The following is an 18,517-nucleotide window of genomic DNA, read 5'->3' on the forward strand; positions in this document are numbered from 1 at the left end:
ATGTTATATCCTCTTTGTCCTTATTATCCACCCCCCCAATGCCCATCTCTTTGCATAGGGAACACCTTATCATCAATCATGATGATGATGATGAACGGCACCATCCCATGTACGGATCGTCGCACAGACACTTTTGGCTTCGGAAGTAGGCGGCCCCACCTCCGCTCTTTTGCATTTTCCCCTTCCATCACAGCCAACCCAGACCATGTTAATATAACATGCATAAGTAGATTCATCTTCCCTGATATGGAATTTATATATTTCATGGCCGTGCTGTGCAGGTTGACAACAACAAAAAGCAAAAGAAAAAAGTCGGCTCCAAACAAACATCCGATCATGGGGAGGAAAATGATCGGAAAGGGAGAACGCCGATTATAATATGGAGAGCTTAGGCTCGTTAGGAAAAAAAAAGTCGAGACCGGGACATGATCTTTTCCCAAAAGCTGCTGAAGCCACTGCTGCTGCTGCTGCTGTTGCCAAAGGACTGGTGCAGCATGCTAGTATCAGTGAGTTGTTTCACATGACATTTCACACTCGGCTGCTGTGAAGGTCAAAGTCAAACAGGTGATGGTGGTGCTGCTGTCTTGGCAATGGTTGTCCTTGGATACCACCACCACCACAACTCTCACTCTCAAAAAAAGATTTACTCGTGATGAATGTTGAGCCATCCTTCTTTTGCTTTAAAAAAGAATGTCCCCATTTTTGTATTATTGCAACTATGCGACGTCATATTAAGCTATTCAAATGTTGTGGACTACTATGTGATCATGATATAAGCGTTGTACTATAGCAAGAAAGAAAAAGGGTCGAGATGGCATCGAAACAGGCCTTGCATCATCCTTCACTTCCAAAACTGCCATGCTTTACGTTTGCCATCCTTGTCATCGCCGCTAGATGCCTTTACAATAGATTCAAAGAGTGAGTAAATCCCATTTACCTCATATCAAATCATCATCACATGCCTTTTTCAAAAACCCAAACAATGGTTTCTTTTTGCTGATTTCACGCTTGAGCTTCTTGGTGGCACCTTGTGCGTTTTCCTTGTTGCCGTTGGCTTGCTTGTTACCATTTGCTGTCGTTGTTCCATCATGATCAGAAGCAACAGGAGTAGCAGGAGCAGCAGCAGTGGGTCCTGTTGCTGTTGAAGCAGCTTGTTCAATAGTATCATCTTGCTCATTCTTTTCAGTGGATGGTCCAGGTTTAGGTGCTTCTTCTTCAAGGCCTTTCACTTGTGGTGGAGATGGGGTCGCTTCCGGGACAATGTAGGGCGTAGGCTTGTCTTGTTCACTAGTAGGCTCCTCTTGAGGAGTACTAGAAGACGTTGCTTTTGTTGATTCAACCTTGTCGTCATGCTGTAGAACAAGTGGTTTCGGCTCATGGGTGGATGCACCTGGTTCCACTGATTCAACACTCTTCGCGTGGGAATCATTATGCACTGAATCGGTATCGGCTGTCAAAGGATTAAAATCTTGACTTGATGGTTGGGCTCCTTTCTTGATATCCTCGTCATCTTTGGAGGGAGGTGTTGGTGGAGGAGATACTCCTACTCCAACCTTTGGTGCATTCATCTCTTTATTCTTGATGGGTTCCAAGGCAGTTGGATGTATCATTTCCTGTGATACAGGGTCTGAGGATGGCATGTCACTCATGGTTTTGTTGCTGCTGTAGTGTTGATAGTGTTGGTAGCTGCTACTGCTGTGGTGGATAACACACGTTCTTTACAGAAGAGAAAGAATAAAGAAAGGAAAGAGAGATGTGAGAAAAGAACAATGGTTTGAAACAACAAAGGGCATTGATGTTATTGTTTGGAGACACACACAACAAAAGCCTTAAATGGTAATGGATGGTAATCCTACCCGCATCATTCACCACCATTTGTGCATCTCCTACTAGCGTAGTTTTCCTAAACAACATGGTGCTTAGTATTTTTCGCTTTGCCGTAACACGAACTAAAAGATTGACAGCATTGAGGACGTGGATCTCTGTTTTGATGAGAAGGATCCCACAGAACCCATCATCCTATATATGCCGATGATCCATACATAGCTATTAGCCGGTACCTCGTATGCTCATCTCATTCAGAAACTCATCACATGGCGCCATCATCACCAATCAATCATCCTTTATTATTGCTCCATATTTGGGTCTAATATGTAAACGCAATTTTTCATGACAATGATCCACAGCTATAATACGTGGCTATAAGACGTTGCTTGTACAAAGGAAATATGAGGTACATTTTATTTCCACACAGCTACATAGAATCAAGAAGAGGAATAAACAAAGATCTGTTCACCAGGTGACAATCGTTTCTTGAACATCATCTCTCCATCCACGCTGTTGGTGTTTTTCATTCCCAAAGTAGTGGGCTTGTTCTCCTCGCCATGTTGTTCAGCCACGGCAATGTCTTGCAGAATATCACACCGTATATGACCCAATCTGCCTAATCTCAATTCCTGTAACCGTGGATGGGACAATAACCAGAAACGTACCAAATCCGGCTCTGAATCCACAAGCCTTCCACAATTGTAGATGGTCATGTGCGTAAGTTGCCTGAGATTGTGCCCTAGAGCATATGCTGTGGCTGGACTCATCCACGTGTGATACAATCCCAATTCATGTAATTGCGGCATTTGTACATGTTGTAATCCTTGCAACATATCCAAAGGTGTCAAATTGGCCTCTGATGCTGCTGCTGCTGCTGCTGCTGCTGTTGATCGACCATTGCTGTAGTTGTAATTGTTGTTCTTTTGCATTTCAAGACGCAATTCCAAAACTTGTAAACGAGGCGCTACGGCTGTGAGGAAGGCTGTCATGGATTCAGGGTCATGGAGACGTGGATAGCATATTCGAAGCTCGACCAATGCAAAGAATCGTTGTGCTAGTAACGCAAATGATTGATCCGTCATATCCAATTCATGCTCGGTACGCGTGAAACGAGTCGCCATTGTTGGTTGCTGTTGTTGTTGATGTGAGGTGATGATGGGTGGCCGGCTCTTTATTAGGCGACCACGACTGTTTCCATTGGCAACAACCCGACCCCTTCCCTCAAGTTGCCGTGAAAATGAACGTGAGCTGTGAAGTGGATGTAAGTCCATCTTGGGTGATAAGTCGAGTCGTTTGATAGTGGATGGGTTGAGACGTTGGATGATGGTATCAATGTTGCCTGTGCGTAGCCGCGTCATACGAAAATCCTCGAGATGTAAAAGAGAGCCGACAACATGAGCGATAGAGATGAGACGAGAAGGATCAGCACACGACAAGTGGAGACATTTCAAATATCTTGCATGTTGCTTGATGCTGATTAGTGTCAAATCGGTCAAATCCAGATTAAGCATCTTGAGCGAAAGTAAACGATGGCCAATATTGCGAAGAAGGATCTGGAGCACTGGTTGATCCGTCGCGCATGAAGAGATATCAAGATGACGCAAATGCGTGAGTCGAATGATGGCATTGCAAGCTGTACGACCGAGTTGTTGATATTGCAGTGATAACGTTTGGATCTCTGTACATTGTTTAACCACCTGTTGTATCGTCGTCTCTGATAATCCCAATCCCATTGAAGCTTCCTTGGCCAAATCCATAGCAAGAGATGATAAGTTGTGTGAAGGTTGAATATGATACAAGTGCTCTCGATGTTCAAATGACTTCCATTGACCATCACCACTACCACTCTTTGACGTGTACTTGTTCAATCCAAGCGTCTCAAGATACGGCAACGAACACGCCAACAAATGAATAGCTCCTGGTGTCAAGGACCAACACCCACTAATGTCAAGTTCACGCACCCACTTTGTTGGATTGGAGCACGGCACAGGACGAACCACGTCAGCTGGTTGAATGCAAGGGATGGAGCAGTGTTTGAGAATGGACAAGAGCGTGGCATTGTTCAAGCGATTGCTGTAAGGAGAAAAGTCGAGTGGCGACCAGCACCAGGAATGACTGCAAAGAAGGGTATGGAAACGTCGACAGCAGATGGATAATTGACACTTGTCATTAAGACTCGTCAAGAATTGGACAATGTGAAGAACAAGTTCTGGTGGAAGTTTATCCATGGGAGAAAACAGGGAGAGTACGGGAACAAGAAGGAACCCTTACATGTTGCATCTTTATGTATGTGTGTGCGTGCGCTCTATTTTGATGGATACGGTTGCCATGGTTTCTTTCTTGGATACATGCTCATATCGCCATGCTCTTGATAGCCTTATCGATCCTTATCATTCTTTACAACAACAATGACGCGTAGTAGTGGATAGCATGCATTGACTACTAGGGTTATCATCCATAACACCCCATTTTGTGCAACCATTTCAATAAAGCGGCATGATCCGCGTTCTCAACAATGCTCGTTTCACATGTGCACTACTACCCATACATTGGGAATAGTAGAGATGTGGTGGGGGCTTGGATTGATCATCGTGATGATGGGCGCATTGTTGATAGAACTATTATTACTTCACGTCATGTGGTATACATGTTGTCATTTTGTATCCAAGGTGGCGCTACAAAATACACCAGTGCAAATCCTCTAGTGGCGCAGGTAAGCAGTAACATACGCTAACGAACTAAGCTTTTATGAGTTGTGTAACGATTGATCCTCCAGAGATCATCGTTTGTACTAAAAGCGCTGCTTCTTTTTCTGTTTTTGTTTTCTTTGGGCATTTTTTTCTCTTTTTTCTTATTCTGCATGATTATACCCTATACGATATTACTCTTGTTGTCATTGATACCATTGATCCATGCGTCGTTTATTGCACCCAACTTGCAAGCATCCCTCCCATTTCGATCAGCTATGGCAACCACTGTACGAAATGGGAGCATGCTTCTTTTTGGTGGAAAAGGAAGCGGACCTCCTTACCAGAACGATTTATTCGAGTTGACTCAACACGAAAAGACATATGCTTGGCGGAGAATACCTCATGCAAATCAACAACAAGCACCACCGGGAGTGATGTTTTCCCGTTCAATCTATGATGAGCGCACTGACGCGTTGCTCGTATTCGGAGGAAAAGTGATGGCTGCAACGCCTGGTACAAGTCCTTTGCAAGTGTATCGATATGAATTTGGCACACGTCAATGGGAGACCCTGATGAACAGCACCATCAATCTTAGAGGCCAGCCATGGCCTGATAATCGTTTTCACTTCGATATGGCCTATGATCCTTCTCAGCATACAGCCTATCTCGCTGGCGGCCAGATAAATGGCTCCTACGTTGCCTCCGATATGTGGAGTATTGCTATTGATGGACGTAACCTCACATTCAAGAGATTACAAGATATGCCAGCTCCTCGTCATGGTCACACCATGTCTTTCATTAGGTAAGCTATATTCATCATCGTTACTACTCCTCCTCCTAGTGCGTAAATTGAGTGAGGTATACATTGTATAGTCCCAATAATTCGAGTGTTGAGTCCTCCCAAGCCATTGTTTTTATAGGTGGCATCATACAAAACAATGGCCAAGGGCCACAGCTGGCCAACATGAATACGCTAGATTTATACGATCCGGCACAAGACAAATGGATCACGGCAACCATATCATCGGGTAACAGCCCAGGTCGAACAAATCATGTAGCCGCAGTGGGTAAGCTTGATAGAGTGTGCAAGTGAATCGATCGTTGATGCTTGGTATCTTTACTCTAGATGAATCCCAAAAGATTTATATCTTTGGAGGTGATAATGGTGCTGTTGCTGAATACGACATGATGTTTTTTGATGACTTGCGAATACTTGATCCAACAACCTGGCAATGGGATGCTCCTAATCCACAAGGTGTACCTCCTGGTAGACGTTCCTATGCATCAGCAGCCATATTGGATGGCCAATACATGACGATTGCTTTTGGTATGCAAGCATTGTTGCTGTATCATAACAAAAAAAGAGAAGCTCATATCCATATGCATTATAGGATCTACGCTGAACGTTTGGTACAATGATATCAATGCTTTTTCCATTGAAGACCAAAATTGGCATCAGAGCTTTGGCCGTGACGATACATTTTCTGATAATAATACCAGATTGCCACCTGCTAGTATTGCTGGTATTGTTGTTGGAGCCGTAGTGGGAGTTACGTTGCTGTTGGCGCTATTCTTCTTGCGACGAATATTGTGGGACATGGTACAACAAATCGTATGGAAGCAGAGGTAAGTAATGGTAACCAAACAATGCATGATGACTTATGCACACTTTTTGATGCCTAGACAAGGAGAACCCCGATGGACTGAAATCTCTCGCATTGCATCTCTAACGTTCCTGGCAATATTGTTTTGTGTGCTACTTGGTTTTATGCTACGACAAGTCTTTACAAGCCCCACAGTCATGCAACGATACTTGGATCCAAGTAATTTTGTGGATGTTCCTGGTAAGGATTGGTTAAGTTGTTTCTGCATACACGCCTTAACTTCCCGATCATCACAATAGACATTCGATTTTGCTTTGACGGGTTTCCAAATTCAGGCGTAGGAGCACCTGGTGATCCACGGCTTGCATGCCAAACTGATATGGGCTATGATTGCAATTCAGATGTCATCAGCTTGGATCTCTCTTATTTTCAACCGACAAGCACCACCGGCTTCAGCACATGCTTTTTATATCGACCTTCTCTTGATTTTAAGCTATCTCCAAGAACAGTGGGCAACAAAGGCTCTCGCTTGGTGTTTACGATTTTTGCCAATGGGTCTTTTGCTTCATCAGGGCGAATACACATCTCAGCTTACCCGCGTCTTCGTGACCCCAATGTGCGTTTATATAATTTGACAGGTGTTACAGCAATGTCCAAAGCGGAGATAGCAGATTGGATCACCAACGAGCAATACAACATCCAAACAGCCAACACCTATACCATGCAACTGCTAAGCTATAATGGGATGGGATTCAATGTCGTGAACCGCCAAAGCTTGGTGCCTGATGCATGGAGCTATTTTGGTGTGCTACCCCATATCAATCACCAACGCATCGTTGAAACGAATTTCCAGCAAAATCCACCTGATACTGGATATACCTCTTCTCATGCAGACATTGGTTACTTGAACGTGATACCTATGGATTATGCACGTGTGCGTGATCGTGAAGTACGTGTTTACACGTTGTTGAATGCTCTCGGCTTTGTTGGTGGTGTTGCCAGCTTGTTTTTTACATTTCACAGTTGGCTTTGGGGTACAAGGCCAAACTCACCATGGGGTGTTGTTCAACGTTATGCTTCGGGTCATGCACAACGTTCCTTACGCAATAATTTACGAGCTCGTTTCTTTGATCTTGCCCCATCATCTGATAGCAGCGAGCAAGCGGCTAAACCAACAATGTATCACAACATCCCCTTTGTCAATGAGGATGCCACCTTTTCTTACAGCAGCTCTTATGACAGCGATATCAAAGAAGCCAATGAAGGTCGTATGCAATTCATGGAAGATCGGTTACGGTTACTTGAACGCGTCGTCAAAAGTTATTATTTCGACGCGGAGGTCTTCCAACAACTGAACATTGCTGTCAACCCGACTACTGCACCCAAAAGCACCATCAGAGCTGTTACTTCGTCGTCATCGAGATTTTTTAGAATTCCCGGTATCAATCGACGACAAAGAAAACAAGATGAAGAGCAACAGCGAAACGAGCAACATGTATTGACAGCTGTGCCATCATCCTCATCCTCATCCTCTGACGAGGAGTATGGTAGCAATAAGAATCATCATACGCATGTAGAATAAAAAGAGCACACAAGGATAAAGTACATACAATTTTATTACACCCTCTTCTATTCTATGGCACGCTCACATGTTAATAGGGCTCTGGTAGATGGGTCAAGCGAAATCACGGGGTTTCATGGCATTTAGCTCCCTCTCGCTCTCTCTTTCTTCCTCCGCCTTCCTCTTTTCACTATGAAGTAAGTTGCATACACGATCCATCGACGCATTGGCGTTACTCATTGCTCTCCACAGTGTGGTGAAGGAGATTCAACGCATCAACGAATACGAGCTTAGTCGATCGGACTACACAGAATCAGCATCATGGCACGCCCAATACAAGGACACGGCATGGATCTTTGCTGGCAATCTTCCATTTGACCTGACCGAAGGTGATGTTATTTGTATCTTCTCACAGTAAGGATCAAACGTCGTGTGGATGTATATTCATGTGGGCTGAAATGATATCTTAGATATGGCGAGATTATGAATATTGAGCTTATTCGCGACAAGAGCACTGGCAAGTCCAAAGGTTTCGCATTCTTGCAATATGAAGATCAACGTAGTACGGTGTTGGCAGTGGATAATTTGAATGGCAGTAAAGTAAGTATCTTGGATGCATGAGAGAGGATACAGATGGTGACAAGTACTTACATCGCAAGTAGGTGCTGGATCGGACATTGCGAGTGGATCATTCTTGGGGTCCAAAGCCGCGTCGAGTGAAGAAGGGTGATGAATGGGTCGAAGAACCTTATATACCAACCAACAATGCTGCACCAAAGTTAATAGAAGGTATCTATAAGGAGACGGGAAAAGAAAAGGGAGTGATATCATGTACTCATTTCTTAATTTCCTAGTGAAATCCGGCGGTGGTGGCAGTCGATCAGAGCGAGATGAAAAGCCCAGCGACAATGACGACCTCGATGCGGAAGATCCAATGGCAGCCTACTTTCGTGATAAGAAGAGGAAAAAGAAGAAAAAGGAAAAGCATCACCATAGAGATGAACGCAAGAAACGACGACGACATCGCCATCACGACGACGACGATTATTAGTGTTTTCTTTTCAATCTCATTATTGTACATCATTCGACATGTTTTCATAAACCATCCAATTCAACTCATATATATAAAACGCACCATTTGATTTACAACACTTGAAAGTGAATGTATTTACAACAGCATTATCTTGGGAAAAAAAAGTCTATGCATCTTCACACATCCAACCGCACACCTTGGTTTGATCACGGACGAGTTGCCAAGTTGACCAATAATGAAGATCAAGTTTGAGAGCTGCAACACGCACGGTTTCATTTCTGCTGATTGTTTTGATGCGGATGTATCCTTCATCATTGTTATCATCATCGTCTTCGGTATTATCAACACGCAATACATCTTGTTCGGTGAATTGGATTTCTCGTTCAGAAGCTTCACGCCTCACAGGAGGGATATAGCTTGGTCGACGACGGCGTAGCATTTCAGCTTCATGTGCATGCATGACATCAAGGAATGAATCGAGATCATGGATGGGTTCACCATTGACTTCAACAATCCATACGCCTGGTCGCAACACATTCGATGCTGGAGAACCATATAACGTGCATGAAACGTATACGCCTTGAGGTACATCTCGCACTTGCTCCAATACAGCTTTATAAGGCCGTTGAATCAAGGCACCTTGCCATCCAACCACACGCTTCGTCTCGTATTCACTAAACGTAGTCATTGGCACTGTCACATTCATTTCCTTGCCGTCTCGAAGGATAGTCTATAATAAATGCCATTATTAGTGATCACGTAATAAAAGCACCATGATTCCAAAACCTACCATTTCGACGGTATCTCCATGATCATGTAAATGCATAAGATCGGACATGCGTGTAACAAGATTTCCATTCATGCTGAGAATAACATCACCCACATTGAGAACCTTGGCAGACGGGCTTCGTTCGTCGAGGATGCTAAGCACGTACAACAACGTATGACGCGTGCTGCCACTTTGTTCCACTTTGCGTACCCAATCATCTGATAATCCAAGTGTACGTGCAGCTGCAATACGCATCGTCCACAATTCAACGTCAAGACCCTTGAACACCGGTGTTGTGTCACCAGCCAAAAAGCGATCGATTGTAGGTCGTACGAGCGATGCTGACAACCCTGACATGAATGAGATGTCCTTGCCCTTATCATTTTGTGATGAATAGCTGAGCCAGAATCCTTGTACTTTTCCTTCTTCTGTTGTCAGCAAGCCGCCTTGTGAATTGAACGAATCATCAATCTTGATGCCTTCCACATTCATGGCACGCCATCGTGGTGGTGAACATTCACGGGTACCAATATTGGATATACCACTCACAGTGGTCTTTTTTGTATTGATGCTGTGATCACCCGACATGGCAGTAAAGTATACATCGTCGCCTTGAGCCAATTCTTTTTCATCATTGCTGAATTCGATTGCAGCGACAGGCGTGTCACCAATTAGCTTTGGATCGTATGTCAACAACGCAAAGTTGTAGAATGGATGGAGCAAAAGCATCTTGCCGGGGATGATGATACTGTTGGCGAATGTGAGTAAAATATCGCCCATGCTGATAGGCACAGTATCTCGGTCACACACAATCAAGGGTGGATTCGTTGACACAATAAAGCCTGTGCCATAGAATTGTGTAGCCTTCATGCCATCCACCAAATACGGCAAATAAAAGTCGATTGCAACAAAGCATGGAAGTAGTTTGCGTGTCACGTCCATTGCTGATGCATCCAATGGTGGCAATGTCGCAGTGGATGGTTGGTATGGTGCATTGGGTGGTGCTGGTGGCATCTCCTTATAGTCCCACGTGCCCGTCAAATCTATTGTTGTTTACATGTCAAATACCCAAAACAAATAAACCAAGTGTGATTCAAATTTTACCATTTCGGGAAGCGAGCTTAAACTTGTGCCAATGTCGATCCACATTCATGATCATCACCTTATCCTTGTATGCTTTGTGAAGAGAATAAAAGCTAAAATGATACGTGTAAGCGCATGTAGATTATTGTCCAAAATCACTTACCGGATGGGGACACGTGCACCATCTGGTAGAGTTTGCACGGCTTCAATGAAGGCATCCAAGTTGGGTGTAGGAATGTTGTTGACACTGATAATGATGCTCTTTCGCCATGCACTTGCACTTGCAAGCATATGACCCGATGTGGCAACGTAGACACCAGTGACAGGCTGTGAATATGACTTGGCCAATTGATATGATAGATTGTGCACGATGCCACCTCCAATTTCAACGAATCGACTAGGCGTAATTTCATGCAAATCTTGCACTGTTATTTCCACGTCAAGCATCTTTTTCCCACGTGATATCGTCAACTTGATTGTTTTGCCCACCGAGTCATCAATAATGCCAAACAATGAAATAAAATGGGGCACCATATGGTCATTGCAGCCAATCACAATGTCGCCAGGCATTAACATACCATCAGCTGGACCTTTGGGAAGTAACGATCGTACCACCAACATGCCTGTTTCTTCTGGAAATCGTGTACGCACTTTTTCTTCCATATGTGCTTTGAGACCTAAACGTCGCACCTCGTTGTATGGCAAGTACTCAAATTCGGTTTGTAGTGTTCCACGAGGGACTTGCTCTCCTTTTTGTACATAATGCAAAGCACGTTTGACGCGATCCAATGGTAGGTAATAGCTTGAAGATGCACGTGTTGCACCACCTGCATTCAACGCCACTGCATGGCCATCAATGTCAAGGACAGGGCTGCCAGATGATCCACCACTTGTTCCCGATGCAGCTTGAAGGTAGAATGTGTTGAAGTCATTGTATTCACCCACACCATATTCAGGAGCTCTGTGTGTTGATTATATTAGAACAATGAAATCCATCATGCTTTTTTCACAACACTTGCCTTCGATCAAGACGAGCCAATGTACCAGCCAAGATGCTGAGCTTTTCACCTGCATCATTGCTGAAGATGGAAAATTCGTTAGCATCATCATATCAATAAATCAACGCTTGATCACCTTACCCAACGACACGGATATCCAAACCCACTTTGGCACGTTGAGGGCTAAGCTCGATCTCTTGAATTTCCATAAACTTGACTTTGGTGGGATCAAACTATAAAAACGTCATGACGATATCATTTACGGTGTCAGCTGGTTCCCATTTTCGGACTTTACGTTTCTCCTCATCCCATACCTGCATGAATCCAAAGTCGTGCACAGGATCTCGATAGACTGGCTTCAAGTCGACTTCTTCATAGTTGGTTAAAACGGCTTGGGCAACAATGGGAGCGGGCGATACAACATGGCGATTGGTCAATATGATGCCTCGTTTCGCATCCACAATGAAACCCGTTGCAGTGTATCCACCTATATACAATCGTTATTAATATGTTCTACATAAAGCACAGGTATAGGCCTACCCGAAGTCTCTGTATCAAAGCTACGAACATGGCTAGCCTTGATGGATACGATGGCTTTGATAGCTCTTTCCAATGTGGGTTCCCAAGATCGTGCTTTGTATGGGATGCTCGTACTTTGTCGTGGCTCATACGCATCGCCAAATTGATAGTCGACTGGAAGTCGTGGTTGTAAGCCTGATGATGTCCAAGCCAAAGATTTGGATCGTCCTTTAAACGAACCGCTCGTCGAGTTCGGGTCAAATTTGTAAGCTGATGCTCCAGCGGCTGATGAAGGAGAGGAAGAAAAGGCATTGTTATCACTACCAAGGCCGTGTGCATTCGCACCCGTTCTATCAGGTGTATCAATACCACCACGTGGAGGTGGTGTTGCTACAAGTGGATGTTGAATTGAGTCATCCATTACTGTGGAGAAGAATGAATAAGAAAGAATCTTGGAATTAGAGACAAGGAGGGGGGTTTGTTGGTAATTTTCATGCTAAAATTATCACTCCGCCCGTTGCCATGGTGCCACACATACACAACCCCATGCATAAGGGAAACTTTTCGAGCACTGCACGTGATTTGAAAGCCGCTATCAACCATGTCACTAATGGTGATCATGAAAGCAGTGGACGATAGGGTATTATTGCTCGCTGTAATTCCATCACAAATCATGATACTCCCCCATTATCTATAAACGTTGTCCTTAACAACCAGAGGTTACTAGTATGATGATCATTCAATGGCGATTGGGTATATGAAAGAGAGGGGCTGATAAAGAAAAGGGGATGTTCATGTTGGATCCTGCGAGAAAGAATGTAAAGGAAGTCCAATTCAATGCTCATGAAGTATACATCAGGATGATAATATCCGATGAAGATCCCGTTTATTCCTTCATCAATCAAAGGGACGTGTCTTTTGTAGCTACAACTCCATCTTTTCCGCATGATGTGCTCCAGGTTCCTCGACCTTGTATCCGATCAAGTTTCTACGGCCCACTACTTCGCCAATCAAAAAGAACGTATACAACTCGGCAGCAACGACAGCACCCTTAGCAACGTCTTGCTTGGTAAGATTCTTCCATGTCGACGCGTTGAATAGGTCCTTCTTTACGTATTGCTGTGCTTCTGAAAACTGCTGGCCACTGGGAAAACTCATACGCTCCTTGGTATACACTTGCTTGGCAATCTCGCCTACCACCTTGGCATCATACACGGCGCATCGTTGTGCAGCTGTCATTGGGCAACGGGTTAGATCAAGAAAGACTAGCAATGTCCAATAAATGTACTTTACCCATCAACTTTGAGCCGATAGACTTGAGTGAGTTTGAAGCTTGACTCATGTTGCAAAGTGTTGTTGTGAGAAAGAAGAGGTTGAAAAATGGATTGCACACGCGACGACGCGCATATTGCTGTGAATGCTGCATATACGGATTCCACCCAGCAACCGCCCTTTGTTACACGAAATCAGTTTGACATCCTCCCGACTGCTCCCACTGCTATCCCATGAATAGGAGCATCGCTTTAGTATAAAAGAGCTATGACTTTGTCATATCAAAAGCTTGATTTTAATTCATGCTTCATGCAACATTAAAGAAAGAGACACACACACCCTTGTAGTACTCGGATAAATTGGACTTCCACGGGAAGCTATAGTTACCCAACATCGTCAACATTGTATACGCCCAGCAACCAATCACACCAAAGTGCAACACATGACGAAAGCATTATTGCATAAAAAGGTACTATTGCAGCGACCTTAAAGTTGTGTGGCGCTTCGCTCTTTTTCTTTCTCGCCTTTACAACAACAATACCATGGTCGACCCCATCCTATTGCAACGCACTGGTGATAAGATCCCTGCTGTAGGTCTCGGCACATACAAAATAACCAATGATCAAGGCGAGGAGGCTATCTATAATGCCATCAAAGTTGGCTACAGGTATGAAGCCCTACTACCATCATACGCACCTCGTTTGCCAAGTACTTATTATTCAGCTCCAAGGCATATTGACACAGCATCTGTATACGCCAATGAACAAGGAGTAGGCCGTGGTATAAAAAAGGCGATTGATGAAGGCATTGTCACTCGGAAGGATCTTTTTGGTAAGTGGGATGACGCTGGCTACTACTATTCTGTTATTGGTGGGGGCTATCATGTGCCGCTATTAGACGCGCATGAAGTAGTAATGACACCATGGTTCGCTCACATTTTATCAAAAGTTGTTACCAAGTTATGGAACGCCTTCCATCGAAAGGAGCATGTGCGTCCAGCATTTGACAGGCAACTCAAGGATCTCGGCTTGGACTACATTGATTTGTATTACATGCATTGTAAGTTAAGCATCACCAAAGACATCATCCACGACTCCTAACCGCTCATGTAAAACATTAGGGCCATTTGGACAAAAATACGTAGATCCAGCCGTCGAATATCCAACAGCTTGGAACCATCCACACACCAAGAAATTTGAATGGGAGCATGTACCTGTGCAAGAAACATGGCATGAAATGGAAAAACTAGTCGATCAAGGATTAGTACGCAACCTCGGCATTGCCAATTTTAATGTACAATTGACACTGGATTTGCTCACCTATTGCAATATCAAGCCCGATGTTATTCAAGGTATGTCATATTATTACATGAGGTACAAGGGGCTGATGATGCCATTTTTAGTGGAGATTCATCCATATCTTCAACGCAACAAGTTTATCGACTGGATGAAACGTCAAGGCATTCAAGTTACTGCCTACTCATCATTTGGATCGGCTGCTTTTAATATATTCACCCAAGAGAACAAGCATCTAACACCGCTACTCGAACACGAGACTATCAAAGCGATTGCTGATAAACATGGAAAGACAACTTCACAAGTGTTGCTACGCTGGGCCGTTGAACGTGGATTAGTGGTGATTCCCAAAAGCGGTAATGTGGATCGCATGAAGACGAATTTCGACTTGGATTCATTTTCGCTTGATGATAACGATCGTAATGCTATTGCTGCCATGAATGCAAACATCCGCTTTAATGACTTGGAGATCTATGGTATCGATATCCCTTTGTACGAATAAATAAGTTATCTTTCATTTTAAAAGCACATTACGTTCTTTGTTGATCCATTCATTGTCAATGTTCCTACCTTGTATAATCAGTCATGACCCATCATTAAAGCTAAGATCCATAGAATTTGTGTCTTTTTGTTGCGTGGCAACAGCGTGATGGTACTTTGATATGACCTCGGCTACTCTAGGGTGGATACCTTTTTCGCTCGCATATCAAAAGCAAGCGTTCATTGTCATAACCAGCAACCGAAATATGATCCAAAACGCCCTTATGAATACTGTCATAGGTACATTTAAAGAGGCACTCAATCAGAGGGAAACCTGAAAGTTTTCCTTATGGAGGGCTAATAGATAACAATGAGGCCATACAGACACGTTCTAGGAATGAAGGTGGAGGTTCCCAACAAGTCCGTATGTCCATTTACGTGAGAGTTCTCGTTTGATCAATCATCAAATCTACGGATGTAGTGTAACAAGCCATTTCCATGTTAACAAAATGATCCTTTGTCCTCGATAATCAAAGACAATCAAAGGATGAACCAAAAGAAAGTGAGCTACACTATCGTATACAGCCTTTGCTCAAGACACAATGAATCAATCAGACCCTTTCTCTCCCCCTCCTTTGCCTTCATCACAGCATTTACAAGTGGATAATTCTGCATTGCCGTACCACGAGTCTTTCTATAATACAATACGTCAAGTGCCCACACACAACGAGGTCCAACTCAGGGAGAAGAAAGGTCTCTTGTACTATAGAAGCTTAGAATGGTTGACAACGCAATCTTGTATTCGTTAAAGTAACCCTTTAATCCAACATCGTTTCTAAGAGATAGATAACAATGGATTGATCCAATGGAGGGGGGAGAGAGATACGTCGACTTGGCAAGTTTCTATCCTTTGGGCATGGAATTGTGCAAAGATGAGTGGATGGAGGTGAGATGGCGCCTTGATGCGTAGTGGCATGGCGTGTCATTGCATGAGTTGGATGATCATCGTTGTATATGGTTGACGGCTTGCATAAAGGATGATGGGAGCTGCCATGGAAAGGCTATAAAGTGCGATAACTGGATGGACCAATCGTTCAGGATGATAGCTTCAAGCATAATGTTCTTGTTGACAGTGAACAGATGAAAACAAAAGCTCTTTTTCCATGCGTTGTATATATCCATATCCTTCCATCCCATGCCCCAAGCCATGATTCATATCCCATATCCATATCCATAGTAGTCGTATGTATTGAAGCAAGTTGCTACACGTAAATGATGCTGCGTCTATACAATGGCTAGCTGCTGCTCACGTAAAAAAGGATGTAAGGCAAGTTGCTGCCGGTAACTTGAGACAATGGAGTAAAGACTTTTGCTAATAGCAACTGCTGGTATGCTTGGTCGTGGTATAGAGGAAGAGCGTGTGTTGTAGTAGAGTGACAAGGTTGTGAATGCTGTATGAGACAATGGAGTAAAGACATCGCCAATAGCAACTGCTGCAATGAATGCTCTTACGAATGCTTGTGGAAGAGGATTGTATAGGATATGGTGAAGTGTTGAGAGGCGTGGGTGTTGTAGTGGGGGTGCACACGCCGTGCACTTGCCATTCAGTCAAAGACAATCGGATCAAGAGAGTTGTAGGATTGACATGATGGGTTGAAGCAGGACAATCGTTGGCAGGTGGTAGTTGTATGTGCTTGAATGGAGCAACAGTTGAGAATGGGAGAAAGAGGCAACGAGTTGGGAGTGGAAGAGGTGGAAATTAAAGTAGGCTGAGCTGTTGGACACCTCTTGTATAAATACACGAATACTGTAATTGATCCATGACCTTGAGATTGCCCATCTCGAACGTGAAACTTTCACACAAGGTGGCCTTGGAGATGCTGATCACGTTGTTCTAAAAAAGACCTTATGTTTCATTTGAAAATTTGGAATGGGAGGGTGCAGTGTGGGTTTACTATGTAAATCAGAAATGGAGGACAGCGCCGATTCATGATTTATCGAAATAGTATGTATTACCTTGGGATTCCCCATTTCGAACTTGAAACTTTGTCAGGAAGTTCGCTGGGACAAGCCGATCAACTTCATTCATTTGAAAACCGCAGGCTTCATTGTGAAGATTTAAAATGCCGGGGCGGCCCAAATGGTGGATGACACGAACAAAAGAGCAGACGGCCCACCGCCCCGAAGTTACCCATCTCCAACTTGAAAGTTGGTCATAGGGGTGCTCTCGAGCGTGCTGATCAACTTTTTCTAATAAAGACCTCACACTTCATTTGAAAATTTGGAATGGGAGCGTCCAAAAGTTTGAGAGACGGAGACATTCGCAGGGTCTGCGATTCATTAATTTTCATGTTTGCTGTTCCAGCGTAGCTCACCCAAATCGGCTCGGATCAAGAAACTTGAATGATGGAAATGCTCAGCTGGTGCAGGAGCATCGTTCCCATGCAGTGGATTTTGCAACAATGCTGATTGGATAAAAGTGGCTGTTAGCTGCCATTTATGCACTGCAAATGAAGCTTGCGTACCTGTCAAGTATTGTCCCTGAAGTCCGGATTTTAACTCAGTTGCACAAAGGTGTTCTTCTGCATCTTTTGCTCTACTATAGTCATACTACTTTACATTAAACAAAGACCACTTCTCATATAGCATCACGCTTACAAACATAAAGGTGCCTGTATCTCCAAACTTTACAATGAAACGTGGGGTTTTGAATAGAGCAATGGGCTCGGCTTGGCCAACAGCACCTTGTGTGAAAGTTTCACATTCAATGTCGCAACTAGCCCAAAAAATATTTTTTTGGTCGTCGTCGTTGAAGAGGTCGACCCCCAGATCCAGTTTGGCTGGTGGCGACATTGCGAAATCTGGGATTGGCAAGCTTGATCGTGAAACTTTCACACAAGGTGCTGTTGGCCAAGCCGAGCACATTGCTCTAATAAAAACCCCACGTTTGATTGTAAAGTTTGGAGATACAGGCACCTTTATGTTTGTAAGCGTGATGCTATAAGAAGAGTGGTCTTTGTTCATTGTCAAGTAGGTGGACCCTGGCAGAGCAAAAGATGCAGAGGGTCGTGTTGTGTAACACAGCTACGTTTGCATGAATGAAAGGGTCAATGTATAATTACTTTATGGATCATCTAGGAACAGGCATGTATTGCTAGCTAACGGCCACTTTTATCTAATCATCATTGTTGCGAGATCCACTGCATGGGAACGATGCCCCTGCTCTAGACATTCATTTCCATGATTAAAGTAGGTTGATCCGAGCTGATTTGACTGAGCTGCAGTCAAAGAGAGATTACATCACTCTGGACATAGAGCACGCTCGATGTAGCTCAACCGATGTAATCTTGTGTGAGCGTAACTCAACCAAATCAGCTCGGATCAAC

The 18,517-nt window shown here is 43.8% G+C and overlaps 7 protein-coding genes across 7 annotated transcripts; 3 read left to right on the forward strand and 4 right to left on the reverse strand.

Moving 5' to 3' along the window:
- Positions 1 to 841: 841 nt before the first annotated feature.
- O0I10_012573 (uncharacterized protein) lies at positions 842 to 1,649 on the reverse strand (the record flags this gene model as incomplete). Its single annotated transcript, XM_058492465.1, has 2 exons — positions 842 to 898; positions 963 to 1,649. 2 exons carry the CDS (start codon positions 1,647 to 1,649, stop codon positions 842 to 844), a joined length of 744 nt encoding a protein of 247 aa, XP_058336768.1.
- A 615-nt stretch (positions 1,650 to 2,264) lies between these two features.
- O0I10_012574 (uncharacterized protein) lies at positions 2,265 to 4,055 on the reverse strand (the record flags this gene model as incomplete). Its single annotated transcript, XM_058492466.1, has 1 exon — positions 2,265 to 4,055. One exon carries the CDS (start codon positions 4,053 to 4,055, stop codon positions 2,265 to 2,267), a length of 1,791 nt encoding a protein of 596 aa, XP_058336769.1.
- Positions 4,056 to 4,792: 737 nt separating this feature from the next.
- On the forward strand, positions 4,793 to 7,703 carry O0I10_012575 (uncharacterized protein; the record flags this gene model as incomplete). The annotated part of the gene is made up of 6 exons (XM_058492467.1): positions 4,793 to 5,319; positions 5,391 to 5,584; positions 5,644 to 5,844; positions 5,909 to 6,143; positions 6,201 to 6,361; positions 6,421 to 7,703. The coding sequence occupies 6 exons, from the start codon at positions 4,793 to 4,795 to the stop codon at positions 7,701 to 7,703; spliced, it is 2,601 nt and encodes an 866-aa protein (XP_058336770.1).
- A 171-nt stretch (positions 7,704 to 7,874) lies between these two features.
- Positions 7,875 to 8,733, forward strand: O0I10_012576 (uncharacterized protein; the record flags this gene model as incomplete). Its single annotated transcript, XM_058492468.1, has 5 exons — positions 7,875 to 7,879; positions 7,935 to 8,096; positions 8,153 to 8,282; positions 8,345 to 8,471; positions 8,537 to 8,733. The coding sequence occupies 5 exons, from the start codon at positions 7,875 to 7,877 to the stop codon at positions 8,731 to 8,733; spliced, it is 621 nt and encodes a 206-aa protein (XP_058336771.1).
- Positions 8,734 to 8,881: 148 nt separating this feature from the next.
- O0I10_012577 (uncharacterized protein) lies at positions 8,882 to 12,505 on the reverse strand (the record flags this gene model as incomplete). Its single annotated transcript, XM_058492469.1, has 8 exons — positions 8,882 to 9,445; positions 9,506 to 10,527; positions 10,589 to 10,680; positions 10,731 to 11,528; positions 11,587 to 11,646; positions 11,707 to 11,798; positions 11,880 to 12,052; positions 12,106 to 12,505. The coding sequence occupies 8 exons, from the start codon at positions 12,503 to 12,505 to the stop codon at positions 8,882 to 8,884; spliced, it is 3,201 nt and encodes a 1,066-aa protein (XP_058336772.1).
- A 503-nt stretch (positions 12,506 to 13,008) lies between these two features.
- On the reverse strand, positions 13,009 to 13,426 carry O0I10_012578 (uncharacterized protein; the record flags this gene model as incomplete). Its single annotated transcript, XM_058492470.1, has 2 exons — positions 13,009 to 13,316; positions 13,378 to 13,426. 2 exons carry the CDS (start codon positions 13,424 to 13,426, stop codon positions 13,009 to 13,011), a joined length of 357 nt encoding a protein of 118 aa, XP_058336773.1.
- Positions 13,427 to 13,898: 472 nt separating this feature from the next.
- Positions 13,899 to 15,153, forward strand: O0I10_012579 (uncharacterized protein; the record flags this gene model as incomplete). The annotated part of the gene is made up of 5 exons (XM_058492471.1): positions 13,899 to 14,023; positions 14,087 to 14,187; positions 14,305 to 14,415; positions 14,477 to 14,707; positions 14,759 to 15,153. The coding sequence occupies 5 exons, from the start codon at positions 13,899 to 13,901 to the stop codon at positions 15,151 to 15,153; spliced, it is 963 nt and encodes a 320-aa protein (XP_058336774.1).
- Between the last annotated feature and the right edge of the window lie 3,364 nt (positions 15,154 to 18,517).

This window comes from Lichtheimia ornata (genome assembly GCF_029851405.1).
Source record: "Lichtheimia ornata isolate CBS 291.66 chromosome Unknown scaffold00136, whole genome shotgun sequence".
NCBI classification, from domain to species: Eukaryota; Fungi; Mucoromycota; class Mucoromycetes; order Mucorales; family Lichtheimiaceae; genus Lichtheimia; species Lichtheimia ornata.